We start from the raw sequence: 22371 nt of genomic DNA on the forward strand, positions 1-22371 counted from the left end.
TTTTTGTTTCACTTTTTCCTTCTAGACCTCTTACTCGCTTTTATGCCTTGAGTGTTTTTGTTTGACAACTCCCAGGATTTGTACTTCTGAGCTCTAGATCTATATGTCTGGTGAATATTCCTCTTGAAGGAATTCAGTGTGAGAGTGTTTGAAACTGGGCCCATCATCTTTACCCCCAGACAGCCTGTTCATCTGCCGTATTTCCTTCATGTTTGGGCAGGTAGGCCTATCATCTGGCTAATTAACTACTCCTACTGATAATTAATGTGCAGCTCATCCTTTGAATCTTCCTTTTCCCATATCCCTGTCATTTGATCAATGACTTAGTCCATCTGATTTTTGATCTGAAATATCTCTCAGAGTTACCCAATTCCTTTCACTCCCTCCCACTGCTACCATCCTACCTCAAACCACCATGTAAAAATTGATGGATGGCTTAAGTGCTGACTGATTTTCTTGCTTTCTGTCTGCCCTCTTTTCGTCGTCTAGTCTGCAGTTGGTATAATCTTTTCAGAACACCTATCTGATCTTGTTATCTGCCTGCTTAAAACCTTTAATGGCTTTTCATCATCTTTAGGGTTCTTAATGTAGCTTACAAGGTTCTTCATAATTTGGTCTTTTGCTTCTTTAGCACTCTTCTGTCCCAACCCTCTGCATTCCTGTCATATTCAACTTCTTATAGTTCCTCACGTGTGCCGGCCTGCCTCTTTGTATTCAGTGCATGCCTTTTTGCAGTTTTCTCTGTCTGGAGTGAGCGAGCAGTGGTCTCTTCCACCCCTGCTTATGCCCAGACACCCAGGCTACCCATGCATGGTTTACTCGTGTTTGCCTTTTCGACTGTTGCTTCAAAATAGACTTCCTATCAAGGCCTTTCCTGAGGTCCTAGATTAGGTTATGTTCCTTTGCTACTTGTTCTTGAACATTCTTTACTTCCTCCTTGAATTTATCACATTTTAAATTTAGTTTTACTCTCTACCTTCCTTATTAGCCTGTAAGCTCCAGGAGAGGAAGAACTTCCTCTTTCATGCAGTGCTCTATCCTTATTGCTTGGCATGATGCCTCACACGTTGAAATGGAACAGAATTCTAGTATATTTCTATTCTACTTTTGTTCTAAATAAGTAAATCCCTGATTTTATAATGAAAATTGTTAAAAGTAATATTTAGCATGAACAAATATTACAGGCACCTTTTTTATAAACATAAGTAACTTATACAACTAGATAAGACATGTATTCTCTTTACAAGCTATATAGAAGAAAATGAATCAGTTTGTGCCATAGTCACTGAGTATTTGACAAGTGCTAAAGGAGGAGTGAGGAACTCTAGAGTCTGTATAGTTGGCATATCCCCAGAGGGGGTTAATCCTTTTTATACTAAAGGAACTTAAAGAACATTGAAGACTTGAACAGAAATGAAATAAGCCAGGCACAAAAGGACAGATATTTTTATGATCCAATTATATGAGGTACCTAGAATAGTCATAGTCAAAAGACGAAAAGTAGAAAAGTGATTACCAAGTGCTGAGGGAAGATAAAAATGGGGGAATTATTGTTTATATGTACAAAATTTGAGTTTGAGATGATGAAAAGTTCTGGGAATGGATGGTGGTGACAGTTGACGACAGTTTAAATGTATTTGATGCCACTGAACTGTACACTTAAAATGGTTAAGATGGTAATTTTATGCTAGGTATAGCAGGATTAAAAACAACAGAAAGTAAACCAATGAGATACTGCTAAGAAAAATGAGTGGTACAATCTGGATGTATAAGGCACGGTGATGTCTTTTGGCTGTTTTCTTTTCATTTTTACCTGTTTAAATATTTATTAGATACTTTATTTAAAATTTACTGGATAAATTGTATCTAATATAGTCATTCTTAAATCTTAGAGTTATTTCTTAGAGCTGCCATAGGTATTTGTATCAGTTACAGACTACTCCCATAGCCAGTTTGAAACAGAAGGTTTCAACTACAGAAAGTAAAGAGGGGCAGTCTTTTTTAACTGTCATTTTTGGCCTTTCGTTGCACTTCCTTTGGCATCTCTGATTCATTCAGCAAATACTTACTGGGTGCTTTGGGAATGTAGCAGTGAACAAAACACAAATATTTCTGTCTTAATGGAGCATTCATTCTAATGTTCCTCATTTCCTTATTGTAAAGAAGTCTTTGTTTCATGAAAATCATTTGTGAATTCTTCAGCAGCTTTGATGAAACCTTAGGGATGTAGTACAGTGCTCGCTGAAATGAGGAGCTGATGTCCATACTCACTAGTTCTCGTGTAGCTTCCTTCTTATGACCTCCATAGGCTAACATCATTCTCTGCAGATTATTATTGTTTTTTTATTAAGTGCCCAACAGATACTTTAAGTTAAAGTTCTAGACTTACAGAACTTGCTCAACTGGTAGATTGTATGTAATTATTTTTTTAAATGGCCAATTTACCATGCTGCTTTAATTTCTTAGAGACTGTCCATGTTACATCAGTATTTGATGCTGTTGTTTTCTGACTCTAATGAATCTTTTCTTTGCCATTTATGTAATAGAATGTGATGTCGGAAAGTTAAGCTGATATAAAACAGAGGTGATAATACTTCCTGTAAAACACTAGTGCTTTTTCTTACACTAGTGTTAGTTTTCTTTTTCTTTTCTTTCTAATCACATTCTGGTTGTTTGTAAAAGGGACCTTCTGTTTGGTTGAATCCACAGCACTGTCCACCAGCTTGTTTGTCATATTAGTTCCGTCTGTTCTGTACCCGAGCCTGCCTCCCACACCCTCGTTCTCTGCAGCCTCTGGGATCACTGTCCTGTTCTCTTACTTACTTGAGGCCTGTTGTCTTGAGCTTCAGTGACTAAATAACACTTCTTTTAACCAGGGTATTTCCCTTTTTTAAAAAAGATTTTATTTATTTATTTTTAGACGGGGTGGGGGTGGTGGAGAGGGAGGGAGAAAGAGAGAAACATCAATGTGTGGTTGCCTCTCACGTGACCCCCACTGGGGCCTGGCCCGCAGCCCAGGCATGTGCCCTGACTGGGAATCGAAGTGGCGACTGGTTCACAGCCTGGGCTCAGTCCACTGAGCTACACCAGCCAGGGCGATTTCTCTTTGTATGTATTCCCCAAGCCAGTGGTTCTTGATTTATTGATCAAAGACATCACTTGTGTAGGCAGCATGACAAATGAGGCAGAGTTAGACTCACAAAAGCAGCTGAAGAAGAGTGACGAAACAATTTTACCAGCAAAAGAAAACAGAAGCTTAGAAATGGCTAGAGTGACTGCTGCAAAGGAGGAAAAGACATGAATTCTCACCAGGTTTCTACTTTTATCTCCTAAGGAATTTTCCAAAATGCTCTCTTACATTTTCTTTCTAAGTACCTTTCCTTGGGGGAAACCAGTGACAGTCTTCACAGTAACCCAGTTGAGGCTTTACCCAGCCCAGCTTTCCCTCCCGAACTTTTCTTCCCAAATTCCAAGGCCCGACCTTCATAGGACAAGGTTGAGTTAGCTGACAGTGGCAGGGTCGCCAGGCTACCAGCATTATGCCTTGAGCACTTTCTTTACTGTACTTCAAAGATTTACATGTGTAGCTCGAAAGTAATTTTAAACATCTCTTTGATTTCTTTATTAATAATCAGCAAAATCTGTTCTGATTTCCAGACCTTCCCCACTTCTCCATTCCTGTTCCATCTCTTCATGTAATATTTCCTTAACAGATTTCCTGTCTGGAATCTTCTTTCGTTCTTTTATGTACAACTGCCAGAATATTCCTCAAATGCTGTTTCTTGACATGCCATTCTTTTATTCCTGGTACCATAGCGGGCCCCCGTTGGTCATCATATGAAATTTTCTATTTGACTTTTAAAGACCTTGTGCTGCCATGAGTATTTTTGTAAGTACTTACAAAAATACTCTTCTTTTTACCTCTATATTAGCCTCATGTGGGGGAGGACAGATTATATCTTGGTATTCTTTGTTGCAACTAATTTAATACATAGTAGATTATCAAAACACAAAAGACCAGTTGAGAAGTCCTGATCAATCAATCAGGCTGTATATCAGGACTGAATTGATTATCTTCTCAGAACAGTTTTATTAACTCAGGTGACTCATATTTTTAAGTTGCATTTAGTAGAAATAATAAGTCCTAAATAGTATGACATCAGGTTACATTGTTCTTTACTTGAAGAAAATTATTATGGAAAGCATGTACTTAGATTTGTGTTGTTTATTCTAGGCAAGTATGCTATAAGCTGGACTTAAAGTAATGATCTCATAAGAAGTTTTAAAACATCTTAAACCTTTAGCCTTTGATTTGTTATAAAAAGCAGTTGACTTTATATGGAATATTCAAAATAATGCAAAGAACATGGTTGTTTTTCCTTAAAATTCAAAAACCTATTTAGTATATATATTTTTACATAGTAAATAAATATGGTTTTGCAAATTTTCATTTCAGTTGCTTTTGCCAAGAGTAAGTTATTTGACGTTGGTAACTGACAAAGTGAAAAAGCACTTTCAGAAGGTTATGAGACAAGAAGACATTAGTGAGATATGGTTTGAATATGAAGGCACACCACTGAAATGGTGAGTGAATTCTTCTGCATTATTAAGCATTGAGTACATGCTAACCTTGAGAAGGTATAGTGCCCTGCAATTTTTTTAAAGTTCTGTAAAGAAATCACTGGTCTTGCTCATATAATATAGTAAATTTTAAACTAGTTTTTTATTTCTTTTTTTTATTTATTTTTTTCCAATAAATTTTGAACTATTGTTAGATTTTTATATTGAAAGTGTTTCTGCCTTCTATTTGGATGCGCGGGAGACTGAACAGATATGTATATTTTGTATGTGTTTTTGTATAGCATAATACTATATTAGTGTATTGGGGGATTTGGAAAGTGTATTTAAAACCGCTTTAGGAACAAGCACTCTGTGACACTGTTCAGTTTTGTTTCTGCCTCCAGAATCTCCGCAGGCCTTTGTGGACACGTGATTACCATCAGTGGCATCTTGCAAACTGATGGCCATACTGAGGTGACCTCTGTGCCACACGCACGTTCTGTCTAGCCTTGGTTTAGTATTTAAGTACATCGATTTCCTTTTCATGTAAAAATAGTTTTGATATTACATTCTTTTTAAGAAATGTATTGAAAATAAATCCTAAATCTGGGTTTATCCATGTACAGATGATCTCTTTTGTACTTCCTCTATTATTGGAAGTTTTGTTCATTATGCTTCCAAAAGTATTTAATGAAACTGGAGAAATTACAGAGAGAAGACAGTGAAAACAGGTTCAGGATATGCTGCTGTGTGTTGAAATGCTGCCATATAGATACGGACTGAATCAAAATTTAAATGAAACATGAAGAGTAGAAATAGGTTAAAAATGGACTTGTTCTCTGAATCTGGGAGTATCACAATGAATTTTAAAAGAGGCTTAAATGAGAGGAAGCTAGCAGGTATTTAATCAGTGCAGCTGAATCCAAGGATTACTTAGAAACAAGGAGGGGACTGTGGGAACTCATCTTGTGCTGAGGAGTGAGCAGATTTTTCCTAATAGTTCAGAAATATACAGGGTGAGGTTTTGTACTGAGTTATGTATGGGACATTGCTCTGTACCCTTCTGAGGTGGGTCTAGAAAGGGATGGCAAGGTTCTTTTTAATATTTAAGTCAAAGCAATTGATTTATTGAGCTTCATGATCATATATTAGACTCAAGACTAGCCCTAGGCAAGATAATTAAGTGTTTTCCGTGTCAATTTCTCAGAAGAATTGGAGGTTTGGGAATGGGAAGGTGGATCAAAAGAAGTGTAAGAGGAGTAAGGATCAGAAGGGCAGTGGGAAAGGAGGGAGGGCAGAGACTGCTGGTGAGTAGCCATAGGATATAGCTGTATTCTTGACGGATCTAACTGTATTATAGTTGGATATTATAATTATTGATTTGCGTGTGTTAGTTATAGATTATTGTAAGAATCCATGTGACCGACACCAGGCTTTGTTACTGGAAAGCAGGGTTTCTTAACAAAGGCCCTATTGACCTTTTGACATGGATATTTCTGTTATGGGAGGGTTACCCTGTGTATTGTAGGGTTTTCAGCAGCAGCCCTGGGCTCCACCCACTAGTGGTAGTAAACATTCCTTCTGGTAGTGATAGTGTTTTATGTGGGGTGCAAAGCCACCCCCAATTGAGAAAATCTAGAAAAGACGGGAAACCTCAAGTTAGCTTTTATAGTAAATGATTGCTAAGTTATCCAGCTGCTCTTCTGATCTGTCCTGTGTGGAGACTGTTTTTTGTATTTGATATGAGTTGTACCTGTGACCCCTGTTTCTACAGAGTAATATTTTTGACTTACATATATCACGTTCCTGCTTTGTCAGTGTTTATCCCTTTGAATGTCTTTTATTAAAGAGTGAAATTATTTTCCTTTTTAGAGAGTTTGTATGAAAGTAATTGTGTTGAGATCTTTATTTTGCGGGTGTTAACTTTTTATGCATGATATCACTTGTATAGTTATGGCTTATTAATAAGCTCATTGTATATAATGGCTTTGGACCCAACTTTCCTTCAGTGTTGTTAGGTACTCCCTATATTTAAGGAATGAATAACTTCAGAGGCATGAATGTAATCCAGGACATCCGGGCTGTCTTGATCTTTCCTCTCTTTGCTCCCAACAATAGTAATTTTCTACTGTGTTAAAAAGAAGTATCTTCCTGGAAATATACTATCTACCTGGTGTTTAATTAAGTAGTAGGCCTCATAGGATAGGATAACTGTATAGCAGTTACTATTGAAGCTTTGTAGGACTTGGGCTTTTGAGACCATACAAGTATATAAATGAGTTAAGGAGCATTTATTTGAGTAGGGTGAGAGCATCTTATGCTTGATTCTTTGGAGTTTCAAATAAATTCCAGTGAGAAAGGAAATCAAACACCAGTTTAGACAATTCATTTAAAAAAAAAAAAGGAAGGAAGAACATGTACTGATATTCCTTCTCCCTCTTTAACTCCTTTTCTTTTTTGTATTTATTGTTATAATTGTTTAAATATCTACATGAGATGCTTAAGCTGGGGTTTTGTGCCTTGAGCAGTAGCAGTAAGAGATGCTACGTCAGTGTTTGCTTAGGGAGTGAATTAGTCTCTTTTACTGAGGAAACCGAGGCTAAAATAAATAAAAAAACTTGTTCAAATATATAAGTAGGAGCAGATTTTGAGAGTCTTAGTACAGAGCTCTTTCCACTATACCTGCTGATATTCCATTTGTGAGTTGTTGTTTTTCTCCAATTCTATATTTTCTTATGTTAATTTTCTGTATTAGAACAGAAAAATGTTTAAGAGCAGTGTCATACTTGTAACAAATACGTAATATATTGTTGATTTGTAGAGAGATTCCAAGGAGATTTTATCTGACTGGTGCTTTATCTCTAACAGTCTTTTGTCTATTTAACTTTTTAAAATTACCTGGGGAAAGTACGGAACTAAGTCAAATGTAAGGATCTTTTTTTATTTTTAGAGTGATTTGAGTTGATTAGTCAGCAGAGGGTGCTCTAACATTGCATTTTAAAGAGTAAAGTTTCTTGTTACCGTAATTCATGTGTTCAAAGTTTTGTTAACTTTTATATTAGACTTGTTTTAAGAGAACAGTTCTTGGTTCTTCTAAAGAATACTTTGGTAGTATACCCTAATAATTGGTTTAGATCTTAAGCCTGCAGGTACAAAACTTAGAAAAGCTTCTTTTGTCAACTATAAAACAAGTATCTCTAGTAGGATATTATTTGTGTAAATTGACTTATTTTCAGGACTTGTTGAAAGAAGTTCAAACTACTTTTTGAATTTTTAAAAAAAGAACCAAATACTTATGTTTATTTTAAACAGACATAACAGAATGGTGCAGAATTAATACTGTACTATGTGATTTCAAAAGTAAATTTTAATACAATAACTTTAACATCTTCCATCGTAAATACTGTGCAGCCTTTGTTTTTCTAAGGTTATAAATTTGTAGAATTTTAAAAAGTATTCTGTAAACCAGATTTTTGAAATGTGGTTTACTTAGCGTTTTTTACATGTAGTAGTCCCTTGGTTATTGTTTATTTTTGTACTTTTTTGTACATAAAATGTACAAAATAGGCTTGGAAAGATGTAAAACTGCCCTGTCCAGTGTGGTTCAGTGGGTTGGGCAGTGTCCCATAAACTGAAAGGTCTCTAGTTTGACTCCCAGTCAGCGCACATGCCTGGGTTTTGGACCTGGTCCCCAGTTGGGGGCGTGCAAGAAGCAGCTGACCAAGTTACTCTCTCATATCAATGTTTCTCTCCCTCTCTCCCTCCCTGCCCCCCCTAAAAATAAATTAAAAATTTTTTAAAAGAGAAAGGTGTAAAATAGTGCTAGTCTACTGTTGTTTGTACCATAGTTGGGGCAAGGAAAAACTAATTACAATTATTAACTTATTTTGGTTTACATTTCATTTAAACCTGTGGCAAACTTATGGGTAGGATGCATTTCAGTGAAATGTAATGGGACAATAGTCTTCTAGTATGTGGGGAGGATTCTTTTCAGTGCTGACCTTAGCACATTGGTTTGCTCTCTAATTGCAGGTGTTTAGAATGGCCACCCTTGGCCGACCTCAGACCATATCCTCTGTTACTGTGCTGTGTGCCAGCTGTATATGTGTGCAGGGTCTGGCACAAATAATGCCCCTTTTATTACAAAATCATAAACATGTAATTCGGTAACATAACAATATCACACTTGAGCCTGCCATATGGTATTTTAGGTGAAATGTTCAAATTGCTGTCCATCTTGTGTGAGACATTCACATACTCTGCCAACCACAATCAAGCAAGCCTTCCTTCTGCTGGACCCTGTATTCTAGCACCAATGAAAGGGTAAAGGGAAACAGCACTGTGCAAAGAAAAATGAAAATATTCATTTTGAGAATGAATTTGGAAAAGACTACAGCAATTTAAGGAAGAGAAAGAAAGTGAATAAAATGTGAAAATAGACATAACACTGAATATTCTGGTGCAATCAATTTTTTAGGGCAATAGATCAAACCCTTAGCTAGTTGGATCCTCTTCTGGGATGTATGCCAGGTTCAGGTCCTTACCACTTCCTTTGCTATTAAACTGAGCTTATGTTGGCAGGAGTAACAACCTAACAGCAAAATGGCTACATTATGATTTACTTTTAGTTATGGCTTATGTGGTTTCTATGTTGTGGGTTAGGACCCTCATGAAAAAAACTCTATACAATATCTGTTAAGAGGAGATGTGCAAATTAGGAATTTTGAAATCTTTGGTATAAATCAGATTTTATAGTATAAGAGAAATTCAGTACCTTTAATTTTTGCCAGTTTTATCTTAGAGATGTTCTTGCATATTAATAGTTTCTTTAGAAACAGGCGATCTTAGAACCAGTTAATTAAGATAGTATTTTTCTCTGGAGTTAATGTCCTCCCATCAAAATCGTTCTGACATAAACATCCCCATTGAGCCACACGTGAGCCATGTAATTTGACAATAGAAATAAGTAAATAATTATATTACTCCTAAGTTTTTATGTTTTTAGAATGCTTTATTAATAATAGTTTATGTGTATTTAAATAAGTTTTAGAAACTGTAATATTTAAATTTCCACCCTAATCCTTAGTATCTATTTAAATCATTATTTTAAATAACTAAGAGCAGTGAGAATAAGGAATAGTGTATAACAGCTTTATTAGAAATTTTAATAAGCACTCAAATATAACAGATTTATATTTTCATTTCTTATTTTCCTGCTTTTGATTATATATACCTGAAATGGGTAACATCCTCTGAATACAGCTAATTGCTCACTAGTTGTTGTACGTTCAAGTAGACCTTTCTGTTGAATGACCAAGTGAGTAAAAATGCCATATGTCTTTAGAAATATATTATTTCTTCATTAGTTCCTGAGTTCCATAAAATTTATCTAGTATATCTAAAGACTCATAGCCTTGAGATCTCACTGAAATGATCGGTTTTACCATTGTCATTCAAGTCTAAAGTACGCTATCTCTGCATGAATCTTGATTTATCTAATCATTGTGTAACATCTTCCTTGCAATTTTCTTCTCTCTCCCATTCTAGGTAGAAAATGCAACATTTTGAATTTTCCGCTGTGTTAATGATAGCTAAAAGCAGACTGCAAAGATCGAGTCTGCATCCTTTGAAAAAATTTTTATGATGTGATATTTTAGGTGACACAGTAAGAAAATGGAAAAGGGGTGCATTATTGTATATTATCCTTCTAGGCATGCCGTTATTGTTCCAGATTCTTACTGTGCTAGTCTTCTTTAGCACAGCTGGGAATAATTGCTAAGTAATGATGAAATAATTCCAAGAATGATGAAATGGCAAAATGTTTCGAGATAGAGGGAAAAAATGAGATCACCTAGATCCCATAATATATCTTAGATTTGTAAAAGGGTCCAGTGGATCCATGTGCAAATTACTAGTCATTTTTTAATGTTGAAGGTAAAAATAATGATTATGAATCTTCTTACATTAACTTGTTATTCTGACCCAAATATTATTTATTCTGAAAACTTTATTTGATTTTATATGACATTATCAATTACTTTAAGGTCAAATTTTATTTAACTTTTAGAATGTGCATGCAGTTTCCTTGTGAACGGCAGAGAGTGCACAACAGCGGACTGCTAGCCATTTTATGGGATCACTGGTGAATCCCTCCAATGGGTCCACCGCTTAGTTTGCTAAAGGGATTCTATAATTATATGTGCGGGACTGTGTAGAATTCGGAAAGCAGTATGTTAGCTTAAGTATAGCCACACTCATTCTTAACTTAGTCGTGGACACCTAAAAGGAACAGTCTTTAAAAAAAAATGAAGACTAAGCAAGGCCTCTTTTGTAAAGGTACAAAGCATTATGTAGAGTTTATACTATTTTACGAGTTCAGAGAGAAGAATCTCACAATTGGATAGAATCTATAATTTGTCTCTAGTGCAATATTTTTGTTTTTAAATTATTTTTATTTTACATTTTGATTGAGGCCAGTTTTTTCTGGCATCAGAATATCCTCAAGGGAAACATCCTATTAATATTTAGGTAGTCCAAAATTTCCTTCAGTATTCATTTCTATTTATGAAAGATTTGCAGTAGATGCCGACTTTCAAATAGAAGTTTAAGAAGTTTATTATTAAGAAATACAACTCACGTGACTAAAGCTACCTACTGTTTTATTTTACTAGCAGGGCATTCATCCTAAATACATTCTAAATAAATGTATAATCTCTAATGATTGATGACTTTTCCACAACTGTATTATGTAGACATAAGCAAACAAATAGTATCACCAACATTTGAATCTTGGTGAGAGAACGTGTTGGGTCACTCATTTTGAGGGAAGTAAGATGTATTTTCAAATTTTTTGGCTCTCGAGTCTAGGAGTGTAATTCACTGATGATGGGAAACGATGAGACTGACTGTACACAACACCAAGCAGTCCTCTCTCTGCCTTTGTGGGGACTATAGTTTAATTCTGATTTACTGATTTAAGGTACTTTAGATTCTTTAAAAGGGTGATTTAAAAATAAGGTTTGTCCATTGAAATTTGCGGGGTTTGTATTATTTTTCTTATAGCTAAATAATTCACTGTAAGGGTAATATTAGGAAGTCTCTTATTTAAAAAGTTTCATTTATTTATTTTAGAGAGAGAGGACGGGGGAGAGAGGGAGAGGAGCACTGATGTGTGATCGCATACCCAGTGTCATCAGCAGCCTCTCGCGTGCCCCCAGCTAGGGGTCTGCCCGCACGCCAGGCACGTGCCCTGACTAGGGATCGAATCAGCGACCTGGTTTGTGGGGTGACATCCAACCCACTGAGCCATGCCAGTCAGGACCCCAAATTTATTTATTTATTTATTTTTAATTGTGGAATTAGGTTCCAAATTCCAGAATGAATTATTCAGTAATTTTGGGCAATTTCGACTTCTTGTTATATGAAATAAAGCATAATATAGTGGTTTGGAAAGGAAAAGCCTAATCTATATTTAGATAATGTGTGCATAAGTAAGAGATTGGAAATTTATATGCTATGATGTTAATATTATAGTAATAACTACAAAATAGGCAATTGCATGTTCTTTTAGCTGTTCTTTTCAAATTCCTAAAATTTTCTAAAATTTTAAGTTGTTTTAAAAATTGAAAATACATTTAAATAAGTTTTAAGAAACTGATTGCCCAACATGAATACTAGAATGATAATCAGGTATTACAGTAGTATAACATAACAGTGCCCATGGCTGATAAAAGATGCCTTAGCACAATGTCCTTATGTACATTGAGGCTTCCCTGGGGAATGAAATGATTAGAAGAAAAACCACCTGATGCCTGAATGTTATACCATATCAGCCCAGGCAAGAAATGGTGTAATATGTCACCTTTCTGTAATATGTGGGTTAAGTCCCCTGATATTGATGATAAAACATGCTGGAAATTTATTTTTGAGTTGTAGTTATAACTTTTAAGTATTTATTCTTTCTTAAAATATACTCTTTCATTTTTAGGCATTATCCAATTGGTTTGCTATTTGATCTTCTTGCATCAAGTTCAGCTCTTCCTTGGAACATCACAGTACATTTTAAGGTATAGTTTAAATAGCATTTCCCATTTGTCCCACTTGTGGTACTTAGTAAGTAGACTTAGAATAGAATTTTTTTAAGTGAAGCTGTTTATTACTTTTGCTATGGCACATTTTAATTGCTAAGTTGCCATTAGTGTTTATCTGTAAAATACCTTTCCATTTCTTCCTAACCCTTGGCAGACCATTTAAACATTTAATGTATAATACCTTTTCTTGTTGGAGCCAAATGCCCTTTAAAATTTATAATATTTGAGGATATTGATATTCATTTAAAAAATAAATCTCAAATAGAAAGAACACAATCCTCATAGCAGATGTGGGTAGGCAGTCAGGCAGGAGAAAACTTAAAACTGGGTAACTAAGTTTTTTTTTATTGAGTTGAGAGAAAAGTTAGGACACAGAAGTCTAAATAATTGATCTAATTCTATTTTGAGAGACTTTAATTCTTCTAGTTTTAAAGAGACCAGGCTAGATTTATTGTGATCTAATTTTATCTCTTTTATAAAGTACTGGTCCCTCTTTCCTCCAAACCATCCTGATTCTCTACGCCCCCCCCACCCTTCTAGAAGTCGCAAACACCTCTGAAGGGTTGAACCACCTCCATTATTTGATTAATAGGCACTGATTCTGAAATCGCAGTGGATAATGGGAAGGAGGCATGTTAAGAATCTGAAAAGTCATTTAGATGCTTGATTTGCTTTCCACGGGGATGCTCAGAGTCACTGCCCAAAGGAGGCTCACTCATTCTTTTTAAGATATTTTCCTTCCCGTCCTCTGAAATTGAATTTGTGAGTCATCAGAATTTATTTCTCTATTATTTGCACTAATGTGCTTTGCATAGTACCACGTTACCAAGGATTTTAGTTACCACAGAACCGTTCAGAGTGAGGACGTGGTTCTAATATATATGAGTTTTGCTTTCCATGGTACCATACTAAGTGAAACTCATGTCTGTGAATCTAATTAAGTTCAGAATGGCATGAAGATAAAACTACTGCAAGCATAAGAGTAGAGGTCCATATTTCCTAACAAGCCTTTCCCACTGTTGAAAAATAGTGCCAATAATTTGTGTGTATGTATGGAATACACTCTAAAAGATGTTGAAATTTATGTTAAAATATATCATGGCTACTTATTTATTCATTTATTCAACAAATATTGAGAGTCTGCTGTGTACCATCCAGGCCCTGTTCTAGGAGCTTGGGTTATATGAGTGAGCGCCACAGAGACACTCAGACACTTTAGGGTACATACCTACCTGGCACTACATACTGAGCCCTCCATAATTATTGATGGAATGAGTGGATGGGTTGCAGTAACGATAGGAAAGTCTCAGAATTGTTAGGATTGGAGTAATGTAAAGGTTCTGAAAGGGGATTGCGGGCCCATGGGATTTTCCAAAATCTTGTCAAACTATTTTCTTAATAATATTAAGATGTCGTTTGCCCTTTCCACTCCATATACATTTATACTGATCTGTAAAAGTGCTGGTGGGCGTTAAGTGTTGGCACCTCAGCCCAAAGCAAGGCAGTGCCCCACACCAGTAGTAGTCTCCACTGCCACACACTGACTGTTCCGGCGGAAGCAGTGCAGATTACTAATTATTATTAATCCTGACTTTTAAGTACATATATTTTTAATCTCCTGTTGGAAGTGCACATAAAACACTTGCTCTATGCCAAACATTGTGGTTTTCTAAGGAACAACATTTGGGCCCTTCTTTGAGTTGCAAGCTGAACAAGCTACTTTTTTAATGAAACACCAATTTTTATTTAAAAGAGTGACTGATAGACAAACTGTGGTTATTTAGACTTGGGTATTTATCAGACAGTTCTTGAAAATAAACAAAGTGAGCTTCACATTGCCAGTAAAATAACTGACAGTATTTGTTGCCAGTGACAAAATGTGAACTTCTAAGTGAAAATTAGAATTTTGGAAAACATGTATCTGCTACCATAAACTTTATAGTTTTATTTTTCTTGAAAGAATTTTTTTTTATGAGATCTGTGGCCTGAGATAGCTTCCTGTGTTCTTGAGAGACTATGAAATGTCTCTCCTGCCCTGGCTGATGTAGCTTAGTGGATTGAGCATGGGCCTGTGAAACAAAGGGTTGCTGGTTTGATTCCCAGTCCGGGCACATATCTGGGTTGCAGGCCAGGTCCCCAGTAGGGGACACATGAGAGGCAACCACACACTGATGTTTCTCTCTCACTCTTTCTCCTTCTCTTCCCCTTTCTTCTATGAATGAATGAATGAAATGTCTCTCCTATGCTTCTAAAACCTGTACTTGTTGGTTCTAAATATTGGTGGCTGTTTTATAGTATCTTTCAATAGTGTGTGATAGTAGTTATTCACTGCAGTGTGACAGATCACCACACAGGTAGCACCTTAAGACAATAAACATTATCTCACAGTTTCTACGGGTGAGACTTACCCAAATCTTTTGTTTCGGATCTCACAGGACTACAAAATGTTAGTTGGGCTACATTCTTGCCTGGAGATTTGAGGATCTGTTTCCAAGCTCACTCTGTTTGCTGGCAGAATTCATTGTGAGTGTAGGACTGAGGGCCAGCTCTTGTTGACTGTCAGTGAGAGCCTGCATTTTGCACCTAAAGGCTGCTTATAATTGCTCGCCATGTAGACTTTCCCAATATTTGAGTTTAGTCCATTGGGTGAACAAAAAGAGCCCGTAGAGCTAGTCTGGTAGCAAGACTGGAGTTTTATGTGTGACTTAATCACAGAAGTAACGTATGATCTTTACCACATTCTTTTGGTAAATTCAAATCACAGGTTCTGCCCACAATCTAGGAGATGAAGATCATGGATGGTCACATGTACTTAAAATTTTATGAAATATGGTTTAAGTCATTAATTTAATCATCAGATATTTATTGAGGTTAATGGATGCTTTCAACTATGACAGGTAACTGGATTGGATTATTTACCAGCCATAAACAGCTATAAAGCTGAACAAAATATATGAAGTAGAACTGTTTCAGGCACTGGACATTAGAGAGAAAGGGAATAAACAAGATGAGTCCTACATTTAGCCCAGTGGAACTTAAGGGCAGTTCCTGGCTATATCATGGGGAGTGGGACTCAACCAGGGCGTGGAAGTTCTGTTGATTTGAGGATGCAGAGATTGGACTTCTGGACTGCTGAAGTCAGTAGAAGTTGCTAGACAAGGTATTGGAGAAGAGGAAGCAAATGTATAAGTGTGGGTCTCTGAAGAATATTTGGCTGAGGGCTGGGCTTCTCATGTATAAGTGATATTCCTCAAGGACCAACAGGTACAGAGTTCAAGTTAGGGGATTAAGAGTGGGACAAATCCCAGCCCATCCACAGTAGAAAGAGACATAGTTAACATGTTGGGCATTTATCTGAGACACCAGAAAGGACTTGCTATAGCAGTAAGGATCACACTTCAGAGCAGTATTGGCAAATTGTGATCTGGCCCCCTATCTGTTTTTGTATGGCCTGTGACCTAAGGATGGTTTTGTACTTTTTAATGGCTGAAAAAAATCAAAAGAATAATATTTTGTGACATATGAGAATTATATGGAATGTAAATTCTAGTGACCATAATTATAAGTTGTATTGAAGTTCAGCTATCCATGCTAAGTTGTTTATAAGTTGCTTTTGGGCTGCAACTGCAGAGTTGAGCACTTGGTATAGACACTGTATGGCCCACATGTTTAATACAGTTACTGTCTAGCCCTTTACCAACAAAGTTGGCCAACTCCTATTATAGAATAAAGATTGCTCAGGATCTGCCCTAATACAGTAAAAAATTAAGCTTTTTTTTTAGGATCACGGAGAGACACCAGGCAGAAAAAAACTCAACAAGAAAGACAGTATTTATATGTCCAGCATACAATCAATTATTACTAGAATGTAAACAAGCAGGAAAACTTGAACCATATCAGGGGGAAGAAATGCTGCTAATATAAACTGACTCTAAGATAACCCACATTTGGAATTTGCAGAAATGAATTAAAGCAACTATTAAAAACTTAGTGACTTACAATATCACATAATTATAGAACTAAAAAGAATGATATCTGAAATTAAAAATTCACTTGATGGGCTTAACAGTGAACTGGAAGTGGCACAAGAAAGGCTCTGTGAACTTGAAGACAGTTCCGTAGAAATTATCTAAGGTGAAGAACTGAGAAAAGAAAATGGGGGGTGAGGGGGACACAGTCCCAGTGACCTCTAGGAGAATATCAAGCAGTCTACATGCATACATGTACTTGGGAGTCCTAGAAGGAGAGAAAAGAGAGAATGAACAAAAAAACTATTATTAAGAAACAGTGATTACACTCACATTTCTTGATTTCAAAGCTACAGTAAACAAAACTGTGTAGTGCTGGCATAAGGGTAGACACAGATTAAGAATATAGGTGAGAGTCCAGATATAAACACACACGTTTATGGGCAGTTGATTATTTGTTTGTTTGTTTGCTTATTTATTTATTGGTGGGTATCAAGACAATTTAGTGAAGGGAAGAACAGCTTTTTTAACAGATGGTGCTGGGTCAGTTAATCATATGCAAGAGAATGAAATTGACACCTACAAAAAAGATAAGTGGGAATGAATCAGAGACCTAAATGTAAGCACTGAGGTTAAAAGAAAATAGTAAATTTTGTGATCTTTGATTAGGCTGTGATTTCTTAGGTATGACACTTATAGCACAAACAACCAAACAAAAAATAAATAAATTGGACTTCAAAGTGGAAAAATATTCATGCCACAAAGGAAGTGAAAATAAAACCCATTATATAGGAGAAAATATTGGTAAACTCTTATCTAATAAGGATCTAGTATCCAGGGTATACAAAAAACTCTGAATCCAATAACACAAAGGTAAATAACCCAATTAAATATGGACTTTACATAGATATTTCTCCAAAGGAGGGATTTATAATTCACCAATGAAACTAGACAAGAAATTCTACTTTGTGAGAAAGTTGTTTTTAAGTAGAAATTCATCTTTATACATTATAGGGCTATTCATTATCTGCTACTTATGTCAGTTTTAGTAAGTTAAATTTAATTGAATTTATTCATTTCTCAAACTTGATGGCATAAAGTTGTTCATAGTATTTCCTACTATTCTTTAAATAACTGTAGGATCTGTAGCAATATTCTATTTTCATTTCTCATATCAGTAAAAAATGGGATTTGAGTAGACATTTCTTCAAAGAAGACACATAAATGACCAGTAGGCCATGAAAAGATGCTCACCATCATCAATCATTAGGGAAACTCAGAGTGACCCTAGCAAGTCACTCCTACACACCCAATGAGATGGCTACAATCAAAAGGTGGACATTTGGTGTGGACCAATTGGTATTCTCATGTTCATGTTCCCGTGGGGAACGTAGGGAAAGTAATGATGCAGCCACTTTGTAGAGCAGTCTGTCTGTTCTTCAATGATTAAATGTGGACTTGCCATATGACCCACTAATTGCACTCACAGTTACATACCCAAGGGAATTGAAAACCTGTCAGCCCCAAAACAGGTACATGATGTTCGTAGTGGCGTTAGTCATATTAGCCAAAAAGTGGAAGCAGCCCAAATGTTCAGCAACTGACGAAGGTACAAATAAAATGTGAATTCATGCAATGGGATATAACTTGACCATGAAAAGGAATGCATTACTGATACATGGTATAGCGTAGATGAACCTTGAAACATCATTCTGAGAGAAAGAAAACAGACACAAAAGGCTACATATTTTCTGATTTATATGTGAAATGTTCAGAATATCTATAGAAACAGAAAGTATATTCGTGGTTTTCAAGGGCTGGAGTGAGGGCAGAATGGGGAGTGACTGCTTAGAGATACAAGGTTTCTGGAGTGATGACAACATGTAATTAGATGGTGGTGCTTGCAGGACCTTGTAAATGTATGAAAAACCACTGAAATGTACTCTTTCAAATGGTGACTTTTAAGTGAATTGCATATGAATTATATCTCAATTATAAAGTAATGGTTACTGCCTGGCTGGTGTAGCTCCAAATTTTGTGAATTTGGGAGAAAAAAATCAGTATGTGTCAAAGACACTCAGCAAATCCCAAGCGAGTAAATATATAAAAAGTACAGCCATGCATATCATAATTAAACTGCTGAGAAAGAACCAGTTTTCAATAGAAAGTTTTGAAAGCATCCACCAAAAAAAAAAAAAAAAAAACGACCTAAGAGAACAGTAAGGTAAATGACAGCTGGCTTCTTATTAGGCAGTGGAGATTAAAAGACACCGGAATGACATCTTAAAGGACTGAAAGAAACCACAAGTAGGAATGAGGGAGCTGGCACTGGTAAATGTTTAACTTCGAAAGACAAGGGACTATTTAAAACAAAGTGATACAATTTTTAAAAAGACTTTACTTATTTATTTTTAGAGAGAGGGGAAGGGAGGGAGAAAGAGCAGGGGAGAGACATGAATGTATGGTTACCTTTTGTGCACCCCCTACCAGGGACGTGGCCCACAACCCAGGCATGTGCCCTGACTGGGAATAGAACTGGCGACCCTTTGGTTTGCTGCAGGCTGGCACTCAGTCCACTGAGCCATACCAGCCAGGGCACAAAGTAATACAAGTTTAAGGAAGGGTTAATAATGTTGGTACTGTAAAATAAATGACCACAGTTGTCTAAAGGATAGAGCCACTAAATCCTCAGTTAGCAATGGGTCAGAGAAGGAATCACAAGGGGAATTTCAAAATATTTCCAACTAAATGATAATGGAAACACAACATACTAAAGTTTGTTGTTTTGTGATTCACCTAAAGGAGAGTTTAGAGGGAATTTAAAACTCTCTCCTTTAGTAGGAAAACGCATTTGACTGGTATCAAGACTAAAAAATGGGATATTGTTACAGATCCCACAGCTGTTTAAAGGATGGTAGGAAATATGAACAACATTATGCCAGCAAGTTTGAGAAATGGACAAATTCAATCAAAACACAATTTACTAAAACTGACATAAGAAGTAGCAGATACAAATAGCCCCATAATGTATAAAGATGAATTTCTAATTAAAAACAACTTTCTTACAAAACAAACTTTCTTGTCTAGTTTCATCGGTGAATTATAATTTTTAAGGAATAAATAATACCAATTTTACACACTTTTTTCAGTAAATAGAAGAGAAGGGAATGTTTCCCAACTTGCTTTACAGGCCAGAATAACTTTGATATCAAAATGGGTTAAAGATATTTTAAAAAATTGCTGACTGGTATCCCTTATGAATATAGATGCAAACACTCTCCGAGAAACTAGCAGATCAAGTCCAGCAATATATAAAAGGACAATACACCATGACTGTATTGAGATTGTCCCAGGAATATAGGTAATTCAACTTCTCAAATATCAACTGATTGGTGTGATTCAGCACATTGACAGGAAAAAGATAGAAAAAATCATATGGTTAGATTAAATAGATGTAGGAAAAGCTTTTGACAAAATTCAGTACCCATTTATTACCAAAATGCTTAGCAAGCTTTTGAACAGAAGGGAATTTCCTCAATTTGACAGTAAATATGAAAAACCTACAACTGAAAATCACAGTAAATGATGCTTCAGTGAATGTTTTACTCTTGAGATGGGGCAAAAGGCAAAGATGTGTTCCCCCCACCAATTCAACAGGCAGTTGGTTTTGTTCTACTGCAAAATATTCCTAAAGGACTGTGCTGTTAAAAAATCACAGGACTTATGGGGAAAACGTGTTAGGAGCAAAAAACCCAAACTTCTTTAGTAATAAAAGAAAAAGATAGGAACCTAATAAAAGCACAGTTTATACATGTTACTTGGGTAGGAGGTACTATAGAAATATGGTTTTTTATGCTAATAAAGACTAGAAATTTGCTTGTAGAAATGAATATTGAAAGGGTTAGCTGTTTGTCAGTGGGAAGTGATGAAGGAAGTTTATATGAAATTAGACAAAATCGGAACGTCGGATGTGGGCAGCTCCGGATGTGAGTTGAGGTAGCAGGTCCATTTCTGAGGTGTGTCTGTTCTGTGTGTGCCTGTGTGGCTTGGTTAGCCAGGTGCTGTTTTCTGTCTTCACTTGGTATTTCTTGTGGACAATATTTACAATAGTAAACAAGAAATTCATAGTGCTGTAATTGTCTCCTAATATATCCTTCACGTGAACAGTTATATTTATAAATGTATAATATGCATAGTAGTGTGTTGTTAGGAACTTTGGGGGGTGATGATAATATTCTGTACCTTGTTTGGGCTGACAGTTAATGCAGTGTCAAAATTCATCTAACTCTACACTTAAAATTTTTGCATTTCACTATCTGTGAATCATATTCCAATAAATTTGACTGTTTTAGAAGTTTATTGAGGGAGGAACACAACATACTAAACACAGAGGTGAGAACAGTCATGATCTCTGCCTGGTGGAGCTCTAAGAGTAGTGTGATACAAGAATATAAACGATGTTACAGAGTCAGGTATATGGACTTTGTGAACTTAACCCGGACTTGGAGAGTAAGAAATTTCTTGGAAAAAGTGAGTTCAAAACAGAACTGGAAGATTGAGGAGGATTTTTAGGGGCAGGCATGGAAGTGGTCAAGGACAAGGATTTCCAAGCAGAGGAAGCAGTTTGTGCAGAGGCCCAGAGAGGAGAGAGTGTGGCTGAAGGAACGTTTGGGTGGGGCACGGACTCTCCAGATCCCTGATCCCTGGAGTGAGAGTGTATGTGAGGGGATGGGGTTGGGGGCCAGGGTGAAGTCTGCGAAATGAGAGAGGTTCGTAGAGGACTGAAGACTTTAGATGGTTTCTTTTTAAAGATTTTACTTATTTATCTTTAGAGGGCAGGGGAAGGGAAGGAGAGAGGGAGAGAAATATCAGTGTATGGTTGCCTCTCGTGGGTCCCCTGCTGGGAACTGGCCTGCAACCCAGGCATGGGCCCTGACTGGGAATCGAACCGCGATCCTTTGCTTCGAAGGCCTGCGCCCAATCCACTGAGCTGCACCAGCCAGGGTGACTTTAGAAGTTTGGTTATATCCTAAAAGTAGAGGAGGGCCTCTGAGTGAGGAGACCAGATTTTCATTTCAGGAAGATCACTGTGACTCCACATGTGAAAAATGAATTACAAGGTGAAGACTGTGCATGGGAACCAGTTAGGAGGCGTTCAGAAAGTCAGGTAGCTGTTAGTTTGTACTGGGAAAGTAGCACTGGGAATAGTGAAAGTGAATGATTTCAGATGTTATGATGTAGACTCAATAGAACTTGAGTGGGTGTGGGAGAAAGGTAGGAGGAGTCAAGGGGGAATAGGATTTGTTTACTTTTGGATTTGTTAAGTTTCATATGCCTACCAAACATGTATCTACTAGATTAATGGCTATATGGGTTCTAGGGTCATGAGAAGGGTCTTGGTTGGAGACAGATACTGAGACTCATTAGTTCATGGTATGGAAGTAGGTAGGCTTAATTCAAGGTGAGTATATAGAATGAAAAAAGCAAAGAGATCCAACTCCAGAAACTTGAAAAATATGGGCATTTGGGGTGTGGCCGGAAATAGTCTGTTGCAAATGAGAGTGAAAAAAAATAAGAGGAGAGTGAGAAGTGTGGTAACACAGATTGGAGGGTGACTGCTTCAAGGAGAATTGTCAGAGATGTTATTAGACATTTGGTGAGGGCTTAAAACAATGAAGAACTGAAAGGTATGTTTGTTGACCTTGAAGAGAGCAGTTTCAGTGGAGTGATAAGGTTAGCAACCAGATTGCATG

General features: G+C 36.5%; 1 protein-coding gene across 5 annotated transcripts in view; it reads left to right on the top strand.

The window, feature by feature from the left end:
• The window catches only part of ATG5 (autophagy related 5), a 125963-nt gene that overhangs the window by 10492 nt on the left and 93100 nt on the right, over positions 1 to 22371 (top strand). For 4 of the 5 annotated variants that reach the window (XM_037158985.2, XM_037158984.2, XM_037158987.2 and 1 more), the window contains 2 exons: positions 4457 to 4584; positions 12548 to 12626. In XM_037158985.2, coding sequence (XP_037014880.1) covers positions 4457 to 4584; positions 12548 to 12626 — 207 coding nt within the window. The remainder of the gene's footprint in view (positions 1 to 4456; positions 4585 to 12547; positions 12627 to 22371) is intronic. The other variant, XM_037158986.2, reaches the window with a different exon arrangement.

Source organism: Artibeus jamaicensis, unplaced genomic scaffold (assembly GCF_021234435.1).
Source record: "Artibeus jamaicensis isolate MK-2021 breed Jamaican fruit bat unplaced genomic scaffold, CSHL_Jam_final contig_387, whole genome shotgun sequence".
In the NCBI taxonomy this organism is placed as follows: Eukaryota; Metazoa; Chordata; class Mammalia; order Chiroptera; family Phyllostomidae; genus Artibeus; species Artibeus jamaicensis.